The following is a 20,955-nucleotide window of genomic DNA, read 5'->3' as shown; positions in this document are numbered from 1 at the left end:
TCTACTAATGGTATAATCTTTCACAATTCGAAAAAGTTTTAAGCATCAGTGACTGTTAAATTTATAAAAATTGCGCCCTCTATTGCAAAGTCAACAAATAGTAAAATGACAATAACTTTGTTGTAACATTCATTTCGGTCCTATATTTTCAGGGCTGGCTTATTATATCATCCTTCATAATCCATATTCTTTTTACGCATCAATGACCATTACCTTTAAGAAATAGCGCTCCTATAGTAAAATAAAGAAATGTTGAAATGGCCATAAGATTCTTGTTTTCAATTATTTCAGACTGACATTTTCAGGGTTTGATAATGGTAACATGTTTTCTAATTTATTTGGGTTTTTTTACGCATCGGTGACCATTACTCTTAGAAAGACCGCCCTCTATTGAAAATTCTCAAAATATAATTTTTTTATAACTTCCTTGTTTTAATTTTTATTTTGGTCTCATATTTCAGATTTTGCCAATTGTATCATTCCACATAATCCAACTTTATTTTACGCATCAGTGACCATTCCTTTAACGAATAGCGCCTTCTAATATTTTGTAAATCTATATCATCTATAGTTTTCTCTCTATCTCCTGCTTCTTGCCTTCTATTAAATCTCAGGCGTCAATGCATGCACATCGTTCTGAAACGATTGCAGTTCTAGTTGTCTCTATTTCCGTTTTTCTTCTGTTTTATATTGTTGATGGAGTTGTTGTGATAGTCATATCAGGAAGGGTATTTTCTTAAGCCCCCCTCATCAGAACAATATTAAACAGGTAATGACATCAGTAAACATAATGAATTTGTTCAATTATGATAATGATATTTACCGGTATAATACTCGTTTAGCTTCTCATTTTCATCTGCCATTGACCTCTAATAATCAATTTCATAATTCTTTTAAACATAGAGGAGCTAGAATTTATAACAATTTAGATCTTATTATACATTTTTGTTCAACTGCCTCCTCATTTAAAATTATGCTTAAAAGACAATTAATTAGCAGTTATTCATCTTGATTCCCTTTTCTAAACATACACGTGCTTTTCCCTCTCCCTCTCTCTCTCTCCTTCCCTCTCTCTCTCTCTCTCTCTCTCTTGTTTGAGTGTAATGGGTCGTGGATGTGTGTTGGGTGTGGGTGATTCTGTGTTCGATGTGTGAATGTATATTTACGTCTATAAATTTAACCATTTATGTTAAATTTAATACTTGTAAAGGGGTATCTGCCTACAAGATTTAATCTTTTTGGTTGCCTCTTACCAAATCTTGATTTTTTTTACATGAATGTATGAATTATATTTAATTGTTGTATGTGTTGCTACAATGCGAACACCACGAACAATGAACACAAGCCCTGAGCAAATTATGTTCATAAAAATATGAAAAAAAATATGATGTTATATAACATGACATTATTGTAATATAACATATTTTTTTAACACACCATGGGCATTTATCATATACATAATTAAACATTCAAAATCACATCACATGTTTACATATTTCTTTTTCAAACAAATATTCCAAATTAAATTCTCGACGATCTTTTTCTGTTTTGTTTCTTATAAGTATATATTTATAAATGCACCAAAACGCAATTGTAAGAAAAAATTCTAGTCCAGTTTCTTTGTGGGCTTTAAGTAAATGCAATTCTGTTATTTGAAGGTCGACATTGTATTCAAACTTAGCTACTGTTGTCAAATAAGAAAATAATCTCTTATTTAGTTTACACTCAACGAAAGCATGTACATTATCTTCGTCCACGTAACAATGCGGGCATCTCCCATCTGTCATAGCATTCCGTTTAAACAAATTCTTTCTTACTGGCAATAAATTCTTTCAGGTTATTTTTTTACAGTGACACAAGTTTCTTTTAAAAGTAATATAACATTATAATGAACAATAATTTCTTCTTTCTCACTATGTTTATCTTCCTTTCTCCCTCCTTTTCTTCTTTACCACGTTTTTTTTTGGGGGGGAAGGGGCAGCCGATGGGGGGAGGTCACATGCCCCCGTAGTAACGTCCCTGTGCTGATATACACTTTTGTTCATTATCATGAATAATTGCCATCTTCATTATTTCTATTTCCTTCTTAAGGAACCTCTTTTGGGTATCCAAAGACAGACGAAGGTTGATGAACGAAATTGAGAGATTAGATGTGATTTCCAGAGCCAAGTACACTGTAAAATCTGACAACACAGCGGCACTGGGCCTAGAGCGATGCGCTAATGATACCAGTAAGAACCCCTAGATCAGTATAATAATGATAATGACAATAATAAGAATACTAATATTACCAAAAAATTATCCGTATTGATAATAATGATAATAACAACAACAACAATAATAATAATGATATGTAGCTCAGTTACTTTGTGCATATATTAGTCTAGGAGCCAGGGGGCTTTATTCAGAATTTTTGGTGGGGAAGGTTTGACAAGCTTATCCGGGGTAAAATTGTGCGCTGATTCCAAAAATGCCACTCTTATTGACCGTACTCGCGCCATTTTGGTCATTTTGGCCAAATTTTGACCAAAAATGACCATTTTGACCACTCTTTGGAAAATGGTCCCTTAACAGACCGCTTTTGTAGCCACATGCAATTAAAAGGGTCTATCTTAAGTAAAAATGCACACAGATTACAGCTAAAGTGCTTTCATTTGCCAACTCACAATAGCAGTGGTCATTTTGGCCATAATTTGGCCAAAAATGACAATTTTCATGATTTTTTGGCCGAAATGTGTTACAAATATTGATCAGAGCTACGACTGGATGTTTTTAGAAATCCACATTTATTTTCAAAATGTGCCCTGGATCATAACCATCAACCTCATGTAATTTATTCCGTCAGTTTTGACCTATGAGGGTCATTTTGGGTACTTTAGACATAACTGACCATTCGCGCAGTTTTGCATTATTAACTGTTCAAATAGGCAGGAAATTGAGGTCTTCAACATGTTTTATTTTCTTCCCTTATAAAATGAGAATGCATTTAAACGTCCTTGTGTAGAATTCTATGCTGATTCCAAATGTATCAGTCTAAATGACCCTATTTAACAGTTTAAGGTCATTTTGGCCACTTATGACCCTTAAAATGACCAATGACATCAGTTCAATTTATCAAAAAATACTTTAAATGTTACCAGAATCGTTACAAGGGCATACTGTGACACATAACATTGGTGTATTAATCCTTGAAATTGAATATCTCAAAAGTATTTTGACCTTATGCAATTTATTCCATCAGTTTTGACCTATGAGGGTCACTTGGAGTACTTTAGCCACAACTGACCATTCACGCAGTTTTGCATATAATAAACTGCACATAGACAGGAATTTGAGGTCTTCAGCGTGTTTTATCTTCTTCCCATATAAAATGGAAATGCATTCAAAAGTTCATCTTATGTAAAATGTGATGCTGATTCCAAATATATCAGTCTTAATGACCCTATTTAACAGCTTTAGGTTATTTAAAATGGCCAATAACATCAGTTCAATTTATCCAGAAATACTTCGAATGTTACCAGAATGTTAACAAGGGTGTGCTGTAATACCCAACACTGGTGAATGAATCCTTAAAATTGAGCATCCCCAAAGTTGACTACCTTGGTCATTTTGGGCGTTCGATATCACCTGAATTAACATACACAATGAGCAGGGCTGACCGGGGGGTCAAGCTCGCCAAAAATTTTGGCCACCTTGACCCCCCGGCCAGCCCTGCTCATCGTGTATGTTAATTCAGGTGATATCGAACATGGTGAGGAGGAATTTTCGATTGCGTTAATATTAGCATCAATTATTGTTAAATGGGGAAGTTTGAAAGCTTCTTGGTGGAAATCAATGAAATTATTCCACACAGACCATAACTATTGGACCCTGTAGTCATTTTGACCACGTTTCCCTCAATATTGACCAGTGACCATGGACCCTAGGAATCTCTAATTAGTGGAGAGATCAGCTAAGAAAGAGACCTTGCATGCTTTGATGAGTCAAAAAGGGCTCAAATGCAGCTGGTCAGTATCATTATCAGCATGAGCTATCAATCGGTGAAGAGTGTTGATAATTGTGATAAAATCATTTACATCGTGCATACATAAGGTTGTTTGACCATGGCACTGGTCATTTACATAATTTTAGCCACCTTGACCACACAGTAAATGTTTATGGAAACCTGACATATATGGGGCAGTAAATTCAGGAATGAGACATTTTAGCATCATTTACATGTTATTTTAAGACACTTTTCTAGATTAATGTAGATTAATGATTCCAAATATATTAGTCTTAATGACCATTTTATGAGCTAGTGGTCATTTTGGTCGCTTTTGGTCCCGACAATGACCAATCACATTTGCATGTATCAAAGAGGATTCAAATGTTGTTGTCGCTCCGTATTGTTGATAAGATGTATTATATCAATTATTGATTTCAATATGATATGACTAATATTATAGCAAATTATCAAAATTTTTAAACCAATTTGGCCATTTTGACTATCGCATGTATGACTTTTGTAAATAAACATGACAGGAGCAATTGTGGAAATGCGTTCAATCCCTTTCGATTGGAAATATTAAAAGCTCACCTTGAGTAAAAAATTGTGCCAAATACCTCACCATTTGGTCATTGTATGGTCATTGAGTAGCCATAACATCATTCCCTCCTTTTTTATTTAAATTATACAGATAACTATATTCTAGAGGAAGGCACTAATCCTGAACTCAAAGGTGCGTCATTACAAAGCTATTGGTCAAAGTGGATTTCACGAATAGATTTAACCATGGTGCATTTTTATTACCTTTGCCATTTTGTATGTTTCACAACCTCACATTGGCATGATTGGTAAAGTTGAAAGTGGAAAACTTGCCCTAAATTGTTAAAGAGTGACCAAAATTCGGCACAGAGAATAATTTCATATAGAGAATGTATTTTATTACCCAGTACGTCTTCAAAAGAATTAAGGGTAAATTTGCTGCTCACCAATCATTCCAATGTGAGCTTTGTGAATCACTGTACAAGAAAAAACAAAGATTGTAAAAATGAATGATAGTCAAAACTCTTTGTGAACTTCACTGTGACCTATTTTGCTTTGTAATGATTCTCAGTACAATTTGACTATAACATGTTTAAAGAAGGAAAATAATTATGGCTATTTAGGAACATACAGTGATCAAAGGGGCCACAGTAGACAGTCACATGATATTTGGCACAATTTTTACTCAAGGTGAGCCTTTAATATTTCCCATGAAAAGGGATTGAACGCATTTCATCATGTTCATAGACCTACAATTGCTGCTAAGTTATGTTTATTTCAAAATTCACACATTGGATAAACGGTCAAAGTGGCCAAAATGGTCACATTTTGATTATGTATTATTAGTAATATCATATTGAATTAAATAATTTGTCATTGATTATGATTGATACAACAAATCTTACAAAAATATAGAGCAAGAACATTGGAATACTTTTGATACATGTAATTGTCATTGCTAATTGTAGGGACCAAACTGACCACTAAGTAGTCATTAAGACTGATATATTCTAAATCATTGTATTAATCTGGTGCAGAAAGTTTTTGAAATATGTCCTATCTAACATCATTCTTGAATTCGTATCCATGAATTACAAAATGGTTAATGTGCCTAAAATCATGAAAATTACCAAAGTGCATGGTCAAACAACCTTATGTGTACTTGATGTAAAGGTTTTTATCACATTCATTAAACTCTTGATTATTGGTGTAGTAGCTCAAGCTGAAAATAATATTAAGCAACATTTGAGCCCTTTTTAAATCAAATAATTGTGTGGTCACGAGAAATTATTGAGGAAAGGTGATCAAAATTACCACAAAGTCCAATAGTTCGGCCAATAACACTGATTTATATGGAATCATTGCATTGATTTTCACCCTAAAGCTTTCAAACTTTTCCAATTTAACAATAATTGATGCTAATATTAACACAATCCTGAATTGTCTCCTCACTATGTTCACTCTAGGCTAATTTAGTATACGGGCAGGGGACAATCTGGCCAAAATGACCAAGGTTGTCAAAAATATTTTTGGGACACTCAATTTAAATGATTAATACACCAGTGTTAGGTTTCACAGCACACCCTTGTAAAGATTATAGTAACATTCAAAGTATTTTTGGATAAATTGAAGTATTGAACAGATGGTATTGGTCATTTGGGGCCAAAAAGTGTCCAAAATGACCATAATCTGTTAAATGGGGTCATTAAGACTGACATACTGGGAATCATCATGAAATTCTACACAAGAACGACATTATCATCATTCCCATTTTATAAAGGAGGAAGATAAAGCACACTGAAGACCTCAAATTCCTGCCGATTTGCACAGTTACTATGCAAAATTGCACGATTGGTCAGTTACCCAAAATGGTCAAAAGTCAAAACTAATGATATAAATTACATGAGGTCAAAATACTTTTGAAATGTTCATTTTGAAGGAATAATACACCAATGTTAGATGTCACAGCACATCCTGGTAACGATTCTGGTAACATTGAGGTATTTTGTATAAATTGAACTGATGTTATTGGTCATTTTTATGGCCATAAGTGGCCAAAATGACCATTAGGTGTTCAATAGCGTCATTAAGACTGATATATTTAGAATCAGCATAATATTCTATACAAGATGGACATTTAAATGTATTCCCATTTTAAAAGGGAAGAAGATAAAACACACCGAAGACCTCAAATTCCTGCCTATGTGCGAATGTTCAGTTATGTCTAAAGTACCCAATATGACCCTCATAGGTCAAAACTGATGGAATGAGGTCAAAATAATTTTGAGATGTTCGATTTAAAGGATCAACACACCCCAATGTTAGATGTCGCAATACACCCTTGTAACGATTCTGGTAACGTTCGAAGTATTTGGGGGTAAAATGATCTGATGTCATTGGTCATTTTAAGGGCCATAAGCGGCCAAAATAACCATAAGCTATTGAATAGGGTCATTAAGACTGATATATTTGGAATCTGCATAAAATTCTACACAAGATGGATTTTTGAACGCATTTGCATTTTATATTGGGAAGAAGATAAAACACGCTATGAGACCTCAAATTCCTGCCTACATGTATATGTGCACTTTATTATGCAATACTTCGTGAAGGGTCAGTTATGTATAAAGTACCCCAAATGACCCTCCTAGGTCAAAACTGATGGAATAAATTACATAAGGTCAAAATACTTTGTGAGATGTTCAATTTAAAGGATTAACACACGAATGTTAGGTGTCGCAGCACACCTTGTAATAGTTCTGGTAACGTTCGAAGTATTTGGGGGTAAAATGAACTGATGTCATTGGCCATTTTGAGGGCCATAAGTGGTCAAAAATACCACAAGCTATTAAATAGGGTTATTATGACTGATATATTTGGAATCAGCATAAAATTTTACACATGAAGGACATATAAATGCATTCTCATTTCATAAGGGAAGAAGAAAAAGCATGCTGAAGACCTCAATTTCCTGCCTATTTGAACAGTTAATAATGCAAATTGCGCGAATGGTCAGTTATGTCTAAAGTACCCAAAATGACCCTCATAGGTCAAAACTGACGGAATAAATTACATGAGGTTGATGGTTATGATCCAGGGCACATTTTGAAAATAAATGTGGATTTCTAAAAACATCCAGTCGTAGCTCTGATCAATATTTGTAACACATTTCGGCCAAAAAATCATGAAAATTGTCATTTTTGGCCAAATTATGGCCAACATGACCACTGCTATTGTGATTTGGCAAATGAAAGCACTTTAGCTGGAATCTGTGTGCATTTTTACTTGAGATAGACCCTTTTAATTGCATGTGGCTACAAAAGCAGTCTGTTAAGGGACCATTTTCCAAAGAGTGGTCAAAATGGTCATTTTTGGTCAAAATTTGGCCAAAATGACCAAAATGGCGTGAGTACGGTCAATAAAAGTGGCATTTTTGGAATCAGCGCACAATTTTACCCCGGATAAGCTTGTCAAACCTTCCCCACTAAAAATTCTGAATAAAGCCCCCTGGCTCCTAGACTATATACTCAAGTGCTCTTTGACGCTTGATATCACATGATTATAGTCTAGGAGCCAGGGGGCTTTATTCAGAATTTTTGGTGGGGAAGGTTTGATAAGCTTATCCGGGGTAAAATTGTGCGCTGATTCCAAAAAAGCCACTCTTATTGACCGTACTCACGCCATTTTGGTCATTTTGGCCAAATTTTGGCCCAAAATGACCATTTTGACCACTCTTTGGAAAATGGTCCTTTAACAGACTGTTTTTGTAGCCACATGCAATTAAAAGGGTCTATCTTAAGTAAAAATGCACACAGATTCCAGATAAAGTGCTTTCATTTGCCAAATCACAATAGCAGTGGTCATTTTGGCCATAATTTGGCCAAAAATGACAATTTTCATGATTTTTTGGCCGAAATGTGTTACAAATATTGATCAGAGCTACGACTGGATGTTTTTAGAAATCCACATTTATTTTCAAAATGTGCGCTGGATCATACCCATCAACCTCATGTAATTTATTCCGTCAGTTTTGACCTATGAGGGTCATTTTGGGTACTTTAGACATAACTGACCATTCGCGCAATTTGCATTATTAACTGTTCAAATAGGCATGAAATTGAGGTCTTCAGCATGTTTTTTCTTCTTCCCTTATAAAATGAGAATGCATTTAAATGTCCTTTAAGTGTAAAATTTTATGCTGATTCCAAATAAACCCTATTTAATAGCTTGTGGTAATTTTGACCACTTATGGCCCTCAAAATGGCCAATGACATCAGTTCATTTTACCCCCAAATACTCCGAACGTTACCAGAACCATTACAAGGTGTGCTGCGACACCTAACATTGGTGTGTTAATCCTTTAAATTGAACATCTCACAAAGTATTTTAACCTTATGTAATTTATTCCATCAGTTTTGACCTATGAGGGTCATTTGGGGGTACTTTATACATAACTGACCCTTTACGAAGTTTTGCATAATAAAGTGTACATAATACATGTAGGCAGGAATTTGAGGTCTCATAGCGTGTTTTATCTTCTTCCCAATATAAAATGCAAATGCGTTCAAAAATCCATCTTGTGTAGAATTTTATGCAGATTCCAAATATATCAGTCTTAATGACCCTATTCAATAGCTTATGGTTATGTTGGCCACTTATGGCCCTTAAAATGACCAATGACATCAGATCATTTTACCCCCAAATACTTCGAACGTTACCAGAATCGTTACAAGGGTGTGTTGGATATCTAACATTGGGGTGTGTTAATCCTTTAAATTGAACATCTCAAAATTATTTTGACCTCATTCCATCAGTTTTGACCTATGAGGGTCATTTTGGGTACTTTAGACATAACTGACCATTCGCACATAGGCAGGAATTTGAGGTCTTCAGTGTGTTTTATCTTCTTCCCTTATAAAATGGGAATACATTTAAATGTCCATCTTGTATAGAATATTATGCTGATTCTAAATATATCAGTCTTAATGACCCTACTGAACACCTAATGGTCATTTTGGCCATTTATGGCCATAAAATTGACCAATAACATCAGTTCAATTTATCCAAAATACCTCAATGTTACCAGAATCGTTACCAGGATGTGCTGTGACATCGAACATTGGTGTATTAATCCTTTTAAATGAACATTTCAAAAGTATTTTGACCTCATGTAATTTATATCATTAGTTTTGACTTTTGACCATTTTGGGTAACTGACCATTCGTGCAATTTTGCATAATAACTGTGCAAATCGGCAGGAATTTGAGGTCTTCAGTGTGCTTTATCTTCCTCCTTTATAAAATGGGAATGATGCATATGTCGTTCTTGTGTAGAATTTCAAGCTGATTCCCAATATGTCAGTCTTAATGACCCCATTCAACAGATTATGGTCATTTTGGCCCAAAATGACCAATACCATCTGTTCAATACTTCAATTTATCAAAAAATACTTTGAATGTTACTATAATCGTTACGAGGGTGTGCTGTGACACCTAACACTGGTGTATTAATCATTTAAATTGAGTGTCCCAAAAATATTGTTGACACCCTTGGTCATTTTGGCCAGATTGTCCCCTGCCCAATGTGTATACTAAATTGGCCTAAAGTGAATATAGTGAGGAGACAATTCAGGATTGTGTTAATATTAGCATCAATTATTGTTAAATTGGAAAAGTTTGAAAGCTTTGGGGTGAAAATCAATGCAATGATTCCATATAAATCAGTGTTATTGGCCGAACTATTGGACTTTGTGGTAATTTTGATCACCTTTCCTCAATAATTTCTCGTGACCACACATTATTTGATTTAAAAAGAGCTCAAATGTTGCTTAATATTATTTTCAGCCTGAGCCACTACACCAATAATCAAGAGTTTAATGAATGTCATAAAAACCTTTACATCAAGTACACATAAGGTTGTTTGACCATGCACTTTGGTCATTTTCATGATTTTAGGCACATTAACCATTTTGTAATTCATGGAAACGAATTCAAGAATGATGTTAGATAAGACATATTACAAAAACTTTCTGCACCAGATTAATACAATGATTTAGAATATATCAGTCTTAATGACTACTTAGTGGTCATTTTGGTCCCTACAATTAGCAATGACAATTACATGTATCAAAAGTATTCCAATGTTCTTGCTCTATATTTTTGTAAGATTTGTTGTATCAATCATAATCAATGACAAATTATTTAATTCAATATGATATTACTAATAGTACATGATCAAAATGTGACCACTTTGGCCACTTTGACCTTTTATCCAATGTGTGAATTTTGAAATAAACATGACTTAGCAGCAACTGTAGGTCTATGAACATGATGAAATGCGTAATCCCTTTTCATGGGAAATATTAAAGGCTCACCTTGAGTAAAAATTGTGCCAAATATCATGTGACTGTCTACTGTGGCCCCTTTGATCACTTTATGTTCCTAAATAGCCAGAATTATTTTCCTTCTTTAAAGTCAAATTGTACTGAGAATCATTACAAAGCAAAATAGGTCACAGTGAAGTTCACAAAGAGTTTTGACTATCATTCATTTTTACAATCTTTGTTTTTTGTTGTACAGTGATTCACAAAGCTCACATTGGCATGATTGATGAGCAGCAAACTTACCCTTAATTCTTTTGAAGACGTACTGGGTAATAAAATACATTCTCTATATGAAATTATTCTCTGTACCGAATTTTTGTCACTCTTTAACAATTTAGGGCAAGTTTTCCACTTCCAACTTTACCAATCATGCCAATGTGAGGTTTGTGAAACATTACACAAAATGGCAAAGGTAATAAAAATGCACCATGGTTAAATCTATTCGTGAAATCCACTTTGACCACTAGCTTTGTAATGACGCACCTTTGAGTTCAGGATTAGTGCCTTCCTCTAGAATGTAGTTATCTGTATAATTTAAATAAAAAAGGAGGGAATGATGTTATGGCTACTCAATGACCACACAATGACCAAAATGGTGACGTATTTGGCACAATTTTTTTTACTCAAGGTGAGCTTTTAATATTTCCAATCGAAAGGGATTGAACGCATTTCCACAATTGCTCCTGTCATGTTTATTTACAAAAGTCATACATGCGATAGATAGTCAAAATGGCCAAATTGGTTTCAAAATTTTGATAATGTGCTATTAGTCATATCATATTGAAATCAATAATTGATATAATACATCTTATTAACAATACGGAGCGACAACAACATTTGAATCCTCTTTGATACATGCAAATGTGATTAGTCATTGTCGGGACCAAAAGTGACCAAAATGACCACTAGCTCATAAATGGTCATTAAGACTAATATATTTGGAATCATTAATCTACTTTAATCTAGAAAAGTGTCTTAAAATAACATGTAAATGATGCTAAAGTGTCTCATTCCTGAATGTACTGCCCCATATATGTGAGGTTTCCATAAACATTTACTGTGTGGTCAAGGTGGCTAAAATCATGTAAATGACGACAGTACCATGGTCAAACAACCTTATGTATGCACGATGTAAAGGATTTTATCACAATTATCAACATTCTTCACCGATTATTGGTAGCTCATGCTGATGATGATACTGACCAGCATTTGAGCCCTTTTTGATTATCAAAGCATGCAAGGTCTCGCTCTTAGCTGATCTCTCCACTAATTGGAGATTCCTAGGGTCCATGGTCGCTGGTCAATATTGAGGGAAACGTGGTCAAAATGACCACAAGGTCCAATAGTTATGGTCTGTGTGGAATAATTTCATTGATTTCCACCAAGAAGCTTTCAAACTTCCCCATTTAACAATAATTGATGCTAATATTAACGCAATCCAAAATTTCTCCTCACCATGTTCGATATCACCTGAGTTAACATACACAATGAGCAGGGCTGGCTGGGGGTCAAGGTGGCCAAAATGACCAAGGTAGTCAACTTTGGGGATGCTCAATTTTAAGGATTCATTCACCAGTGTTGGGTATTACAGCACACCCTTGCTAAGATTCTGGTAACATTCGAAGGATTTCTGGATAAATTGAACTGATGTTATTGGCCATTTTAAGGGCCATAAGTGGCCAAAATAACCTAAAGCTCTTAAATAGGGTCATTAAGACTGATATATTTGGAATCAGCATCACATTTTGCATAAGATGAACTTTTGAATGCATTTCCATTTTATATGGGAAGAAGATAAAACACGCTGAAGACCTGAAATTCCTGTCTATGTGCAGTTTATTATATGCAAAACTGCGTGAATGGTCAGTTGTGGCTAAAGTACGCCAAGTAACCCTCATAGGTCAAAACTGATGGAATAAATTGCATGAGGTCAAAATACTTTTGAGATGTTCAATTTCAAGGATTAATACACCAATGTTAGGTGTCACAGTATGCCCTTGTAACGATTCTGGTAACATTCAAAGTATTTTTGGATAAATTGAACTGATGTCATTGGTCAGTTTAAGGGTCGTAAGTGGCCAAAATGACCTTAAACTGTTAAATAGGGTCATTGAGACTGATACATTTGGAATCAGCATAAAATTTTACACATGAAGGACATTTAAATGCATTCTCATTTTATAAGGGAAGAAGAAAAAACATGCTGAAGACCTCAATTTCCTGCCTATTTGAACAGTTAATAATGCAAATTGCGCGAATGGTCAGTTATGTCTAAAGTACCCAAAATGACCCTCATAGGTCAAAACTGACGGAATAAATTACATGAGGTTGATGGTTATGATCCAGCGCACATTTTGAAAATAAATGTGGATTTCTAAAAACATCCAGTCGAAGCTCTGATCAATATTTGTAACACATTTCGGCCAAAAAATCATGAAAATTGTCATTTTTGGCCAAATTATGGCCAAAATGACCACTGCTATTGTGATTTGGCAAATGAAAGCACTTTATCTGGAATCTGTGTGCATTTTTTACTTAAGATAGACCATTTTAATTGCATGTGGCTACAAAAGCAGTCTGTTAAGGGACCATTTTCCAAAGAGTGGTCAAAATGGTCATTTTTGGCCAAAATTTGGCCAAAATGACCAAAATGGCGTGAGTACGGTCAATAAGAGTGGCATTTTTGGAATCAGCGCACAATTTTACCCCGGATAAGCTTATCAAACCTTCCCCACCAAAAATTCTGAATAAAGCCCCCTGGCTCCTAGACTATTACCCTGACCGGGGGTGAGCCGCCATATCGGCGATAAGGCTTCAAAATAAATCTTATCGGGTATCCATTCACCCTAAGTGGGTTTAGCGGGTAAATTTCTTACTGGAGGATAGCTCGCCATTGCTGGGATTGGAACCCATTCTTTGAAAATAGGAACAAGTAGAAAAAGTCAAGCACAACTTGAATTTTTAGCAGTCTGTTCCATGACAAATAATACGGGTGCCATCGGCATCTGCCTAACTGGGAAGGTTACCAATTTTCATCTTCATAGCATTTATGTATACCCCTTAGTCATTTTAGTAAGGAAATGTGCGTCCGGCTGGTCGTTAGTGGTAGGTGTGGTCAGGAGGGCCTTGAGAAGGACCCCTAAAATTAGGATAGCCTAGTTGAAAAAGAAACCTCATGAAAGCTGTTGTTTGAAGGTTTACATGGTGCCATGTAAAATTGCTGCAGTGGTTTACGGTACACCATGTGAAGTGTTACAGAAACAGTGGATAGAAGAAGAGAAGAAATGGTTAGGCGAGAAAGTGGAGATTTGAGAGTAGAGTATTCTTTCTTGAAAATAATCCTAAAAAGGACTGTAAACCAGAAGGAATGTTGAGTGAGAACAGCTTGAGTAGTAGAGCTGATGCTGGCTTGAGTCGGCGAGTAGAGATGATGAGTAGTAGAGAGACTCGACGTTTCGTACAGGTTGACTGTCCGTCTTCACGAGTGAGTGTTCTGTGTGTATTTGAGTATTTGTCAGACGTGTATCAATCAGATATGATTATTTACATCTGGGAAAGACCTTTAACGTCACCATCCGAAAGACGTGACCAGGACTCGAACCTCGGACCTCTGCATCAATATGTAACTTCCCCACAGCTTGGTTTACAGGCGCACGCCACAACGCCCAGTTGAGTGTTCTATCTATCATTTTATTTTTATTGGCACGTAAGTCAATTTGACTATTTGCGCTAGCTAATAACTTAACATTTTATTTGGTTTAATGCCTGAAAAAATAAATTTGATTGGCTTTTGTGCCATTTTTTAAATTTATGCACCATTTATCAAATCATGGTGTTATATTGATTTTGATGCACCATTTATGTTTTCATGGTGTTATTTGTATGCACCATTTATTATCATGGTGTTATAATAAGTCTTATTTATGGGTCTTTTAAGGTACTATCATTTTTCAATTCAATTTTCATTATCTTGTTGCGACAAGTCAATCCAGGTGAAAAAAACAGAGATTGTGACCAAAATTACTCTGGAAAAACCGTGAGAGACTTTTGCAAACCCCCGGTGAATTAATCTAGCAAAGTGTGATATAATATGAAATTTGGGTTGATGTTTATTTCATATTTTTAAATATTCCGTCATGTCGTGACGCTAGTAAGCAAAATTTTGTTTTGGGCGCCGCTGCCAAGTAAGATCAATAATGATTTTTATGAATTTTGCCCGTAAATTTTAGTGGCGTTTTGTGCCCTTGAGAAGTATAATTTGGTAAAGTAATTTTGTGCGTGCTTAAATGGCAAATTTAGTTGGCGTTTTGTGCGTGGAAGAGAGCAGAATTTGATGGGCTTTTGGCCCCGGCGAAAAGTATAAACTTTTAGCGCGTAAGTATCATTATCAGTTTAGATTGATTTTAAAACTTGCTGTAGGAGTTTACTGGAAGTCTTTGTTAAAGGAGAGAGGGGGATGGAGATTGTTGGTAACTTAAACTATTTTTTTTTTGTATTTTGTATTTTTTTGTATTTTTTTTATTATAAACGCTTAAACCCTACCTTAAATCCTACAAATTTATGGAAATTGTTAATTTTTAGTAATAAATTTAATGTTTATTCTTTAACGCTTATTGATTTTAATATTTTCTATCAATTAATTATTTTAGTCAGGACAATAAACCCACTTTGATTCTCATATCCACTTCTGTTACGTGACTATCATAACCCTCACCGTAAAACGCTGTTTAAAAGTTAAACAGCGTTTCTATTGTGTTTATCTTAGTACGCATCTTCCATGCTAGACCTCCACGCTCCACCTCCATTATACTTTCTCACACTTGTACTCCTAGCGAGAGGAAGCCTCAACTTATTTACAGGTAACAACTTTCTAAAAGTTAAAATCGAGGTCGTTGAGACAACATGAGCTATAGATAACAGCCGGTCAGATTCGAGGTCAGATTCAATTTTCTTTGTTTTAATTTTGGATTACCAGTCTTTTCTTAATCCAGTCGCCCTTACAAATGTATAAGAGACGACTGACAATTTGATGCCATGATAACCCTTATGGAACAAACACAGTGTTACCACACTATGCAACACAGTGTGTACCACAGTGTGAACCACAGTGTGTAACACAGTGTGTACCACAGTGTGTTCACAGCGAGTAACACGCGTGTTGAATATATGATTTTGGGACGTGTGGTAACACTGTGTTTACAACACTGTGTAACACAGTGTTGCCACACAGTCGCCACATAGTCCGAAACACATATTAAACACACTGTGTACCACATGTTTATAACCACATAGTCCTTTACACTTTGGCATTCACCACATAGTCCTCCACACTATGGCATATACCACACAGTCCACCACACTATGACATCAACCACATAGTCCACCACACTATGACATATACCACATAGTCCACCACACTATGACATATACAACAGAGTCCACCACACTATGGCATGCACCACATAGTCCACCACACTATGACATATACCATATAGTCCACCACACTATGACATATACCACAGAGTCCACCACACTATGACATATACCACAGAGTCCACCACACTATGACATACACCACATAGTCCACCACACTATGACATACACCACATAGTCCACCACACTATGACATACACCACGTAGTCCCCCACACTATGACATACACCACATAGTCCCCCACACCATGACATACACCACATAGTCCCCCACACTATGGTGCTCATCTTACTGTGATGTCTACCACACAGTCCACCACACGGACATTGACTACACAGTCCACCACACTGTGGTGTGCATGTGCCACTAACTCATTTACCACATGCAGTCCACTACATACCCATGCAGCACATACCATGTAGACCACTGCAACACAGGCCAACTGGAACGAAGCACAGTGTCCCGAAATCTTGACCACAAAAGTATACCATCATTGCCAATTAGTGCTGATCTCAATAGGAGTGGAAGCTAATAATAATGTCACCAATTCAAATCAAATTTTATAATATATCTTTCCTCATTTTGCATACCCAGATGTAAAAAAAGAAAAGAAAATCAACACTAAAAACTTCCATCCTCCTGATCACAACATAATTGATTTGAGTATTTGTCTGTTGTCACTGGCTGTAGGTACTTGGGTGGTTGTATCATGGTAGACATTGTGCTTTGGTCCCAATCTGAAGAGTAGGGAGATCAAAAAAAGGTATCACACTTAAACCTGCTTTTCTGCACGTCTTCGAGGTGCACGGACATCTTTCAGCTTCTGGCCCATGCGTGCACGTACTTGGCCCGTGGAAGTGCAGGGAAACTTGCTTGTTGTGTGTGCTGAATATAAGAAAATGAAAGGACACAAAAACTGGCTCAAAGTCTCAAACTTTTATCAGACTCTACATCATTTATAAATATTAATTAAAGCCAAGTCAAGTTCCGTCTGTTTGTGACTGTTGGTTACTCAGCTGCAGTGGAGTAACTAAGAGTCACAAACATAACAAAAACCATGCATGCCCATGAAACAGGATTATAATATTAGGGGCAGATAAGTTTAATAAAGCAAGAAAATCAAGATTTCAGGCTCGGTAATCTTATTTCTATAGTCCTACTTGATCGAAAATATCTTATGAAATGACAAGGAAATGACTTAAAGGAAATTAAGTTCTTAAACTGGTTGATTGTCTAAGCCTTTGACTCTGTGAATTTCTAAAATTATTGGTCCGCCGCTCTGGAAGAAATTGTACCGGTGACAGACAGCATCGTTGTAAAATGTAAAATGACAATACATTTGTCAGGGAAGATCAATCACTTACTTAAAACATTAAAATATTTTCTATGGTTACGTAGATTCAAATCAAAGTCGGTGTCCTTTTCCTCCGTTTTCTGTTCGTTTCTTTTTGTTTCCACATCAAAAACTTATTTTCACGGTAGATTACCATTTCAAGAGACTGTGCTATTCTAGTACATGTAGTTTCTCTTTCAGGGAGATTCACCCTAACCCTCCGCCTTGAAATTATTGACAAGCTTGGTAATATGAGAAATTACAGAGCATCTTCCTATTTACAGTAATTGTAATATTCTGAATTCATTTGTAGTTTCACGCAGAGACAATCATTCTTGGCAAAATACACAAGAAAATGTACAAGCTATCAAAGGGGAAGTTCACCCTGACGAATAATTGGTTGTAATAAAAAGCAAAAAAAATTGAGAAATATATTAGTGAAGGTTTGATAAATATCATTAAAGAACAGTTATGATTTTTTTAAAGATGATTTTAGGATATCACAGACGATATTTATTGCCCAAAATGCCATTTTCTCAAAAATTGTAAGTGATTTTTTTATTTTTGCGGTGGATATATCATCAGACACATTATTTCATAGCCCCTTCTACTAGAATTTACCATAACGCAAATCTGTGTGTGAGACAGTGTTATTTGTGAATGTTGATATGCCAGGGCTAGCAATGGAATTCATCCATTTAGAGTGCCAATATCCTACAATGATATACCAAGAAAGTCAGAAAGAAACTTTAACATTTAAAAAAATCACCAATTTAATGAAAAAGCATGTCCGGAAAAGATAACTCTCATATAGATGTATGTTCTGAAAGAGCATCTACTCCATCATAATTTCAGATACTATTTTTATGTGGTATATGTTTAACCTTGGATAATTAAGAGGTATTCTTTGTTGTGATGTAAAATTCTATTTGCACCAAAAGCATGAATGCAATGCTCTGGAGAAGATACTTTTTCTGGACATATGATATTTTGTTTTCTGGTCATGGTTTTTCATTTAATTGGCCACAGAATCTTGCCGTAAATAATAAACTTTTAAACTGACCTTTATGGTTCCGCTGGTCTTCAGTCTTTTTTCTGCTTTAGAAGCTCTGCCATAGCAGATCTGTCAGCTTTCCCAACCTGCAACCAAAAATGGAAATAAAATATAAACACATATGGAATATGTTTAGAATTTTGAAAATTAAAATTCAATTTAGCCCCCCCCCCCTCAACATTTTTCAAGAACATTCAGCTGCGATTTTTTTGGGTGACCGCGCCGCGCCACTCACATTTAAGTCTCGCATATCTTCTGAGTTCAAATTTGTGACACCTGGGTACGCGGTCATGTGCAAATCCAATGCAATTCTGTATCTAGACTAGGAATCCAGACAAAATTCATAAGTGTATCATTATTTTTAGTTTTTCTAATGAATTTTCTTTTATTGAAGTAGTACCACCAATACTTTCCTATTCCATCAATTTTTTTTACAAGTAGAAATTTAAGAGCAATTTCTTTAATCACCACTGGCAGCGATATCAAAGTTATGTAGAAGTCATTTTTTTTGCAAATCACAGAATAAAGTCTGGCCTGCTTCAGGTAAACACTTATCACTTTGGACTAAATTTCCTGGCTAGTATGCTTTAAAATTTCCTGATCCATGCACGTCTTAAAAATTTAAGTTGAATGTAAAGTTTCAACGTACCCTCTTTCTCAAATCTTTTTTTTGAGGTTGAAGCCTCATCATCCATGTCCTCATCTGTGGCATCAGACTCATCCATAGCCTCATCTACTCTGGTTGCAGTGTTTAGGAACTCCTTCTCTTTCCTTAGTTCATCAGCTTTTTTTCTGTAAGGGACAGGCACATTAAGGACAGACATAAATAATCAGAGTAACTTCAAAGAGCCATTAATGAAATGCCTTGTAAAAATGGGGTTTTAGGATTATTAGATTTATTACTACAGAGTACAGACAAATTATCAAATCAGAATGCAGAAACCAGTTTTTAAGTTATAGACGTAAATAATTTTATCTGAATTCTGTACAAACAAACTGTTTTGAGTTGTAGTCATATTTTTCAGTAGATCTAATTAAGATAATTATTTAAAAACTATAGTAAGAATCTTTCACTTCATTAAATTTGCCCCCGAATTTGTTAATTAGCTGATGTTATGCTAATCCAGTCTAGCCAGGAGGCTTCCAGAGAGTAAAAATCATTTACTAACGTAACTTACTCTCATACGAAGCCAGGGCTTCTATTGTATACATGTAACCTCTCAATGCTTCCCAAGATATCGTTACTCTACCCTTCTTCCCTACCGACCCATCTTCGATCAGCTGTGATTTTACGTGCTCAGCTGCTTACGTCCACTTATCCCACACAACGACGCCTAGTTACCATTGGAAAGAGCCCAGACCAAACCTGCAAGCTCTGCTCTCTGGAGGAAGAAACCACTACCCACTTTCTTGCCTCATGCCCAGTCTTTTTGATGCAGCGCCTGGACCGTCTACAGCATCTTGAGAACCTTGACTTGCCTACATCCATCCTAAATGACTTCTCTGGAAATGACCCCCTCATACTCGCATCCTCCATTCTCTTCCCCTCACACTCCCTGCCCTCTTCTTCTGCATCCTCTTTGACATGTCACTGCTTAAGGTACATTCTAAAAATCCATCTATGCCGGCAAAATCATCTAGAAAGGACCTGAACCCTGCGGCTTGCCGCCGATCTCCGTAGACCGGAGGAAGGAAATTTGCAACAACAACAACATGTGCGTTTAGGCAGCCAAAACCTGAAACTTTCGCCCCTGAGATTTCTACTTTCTCTCTAAAAGATCTAGCCCTAAATAATGTACCTGGGATACAACTTCATTTGCGACATTTCTATGCTATGGATTTTATTTTTAGACAAGAATTCATTAAAAAAAATGACAAAAATATCATGAAAAGAAGAGTTTGCCCGATGTTTACACCGCCATCTTGTTTTCTATTCTTCTTCTCCCACGATACGGACGCTTGCGTCGCGTAACGTGGGTGAGAGTAGCCAGGCGGCTTCTAGAGAGTAAAAATTATTTTTTAACGTAAGGTTACTCTCATACGAAGCCAGGTCTTCCTTCTCATAGACACGTGTGTCGGGTAACGTTGGCGAAGAACAATACTCAATAGGAAGCAAGATGGCGGCGTAAACATCGGGCAAGTCTCTTCCGTCTTTTCATAATATTTCTCTCATTTTTTTAATGAATTCTTGTTAAAAAATAACGAGAGCGTAGAAATGTCAGAAA

The 20,955-nt window shown here is 35.8% G+C and overlaps 1 protein-coding gene and 1 long non-coding RNA gene across 2 annotated transcripts in view; one reads left to right on the top strand and one right to left on the bottom strand.

Moving 5' to 3' along the window:
• The first annotated feature begins 2,097 nt into the window (after positions 1-2,097).
• Positions 2,098-20,955, top strand: part of LOC121417229 (uromodulin-like) — a 59,991-nt gene continuing 41,133 nt past the window's right edge. The window contains exon 1 of the mRNA XM_041610857.1: positions 2,098-2,231. Within this exon, the coding sequence (XP_041466791.1) occupies positions 2,129-2,231 (103 nt within the window). The 5' untranslated portion in view covers positions 2,098-2,128. The remainder of the gene's footprint in view (positions 2,232-20,955) is intronic.
• LOC121417230 lies at positions 16,892-18,773 on the bottom strand. Its single transcript, XR_005970326.1, has 3 exons — positions 18,740-18,773; positions 17,122-17,228; positions 16,892-17,080 (listed from the first exon to the last, which is right to left on the bottom strand). It is a non-coding gene; the product is annotated as an uncharacterized LOC121417230 (long non-coding RNA).

The sequence above is a fragment of the Lytechinus variegatus genome, chromosome 6, assembly GCF_018143015.1.
Source record: "Lytechinus variegatus isolate NC3 chromosome 6, Lvar_3.0, whole genome shotgun sequence".
Classification (NCBI taxonomy): Eukaryota; Metazoa; Echinodermata; class Echinoidea; order Temnopleuroida; family Toxopneustidae; genus Lytechinus; species Lytechinus variegatus.
Note: the sequence above shows the minus strand (reverse complement) of the source record. Positions and strands in the feature narration are given on the sequence as shown.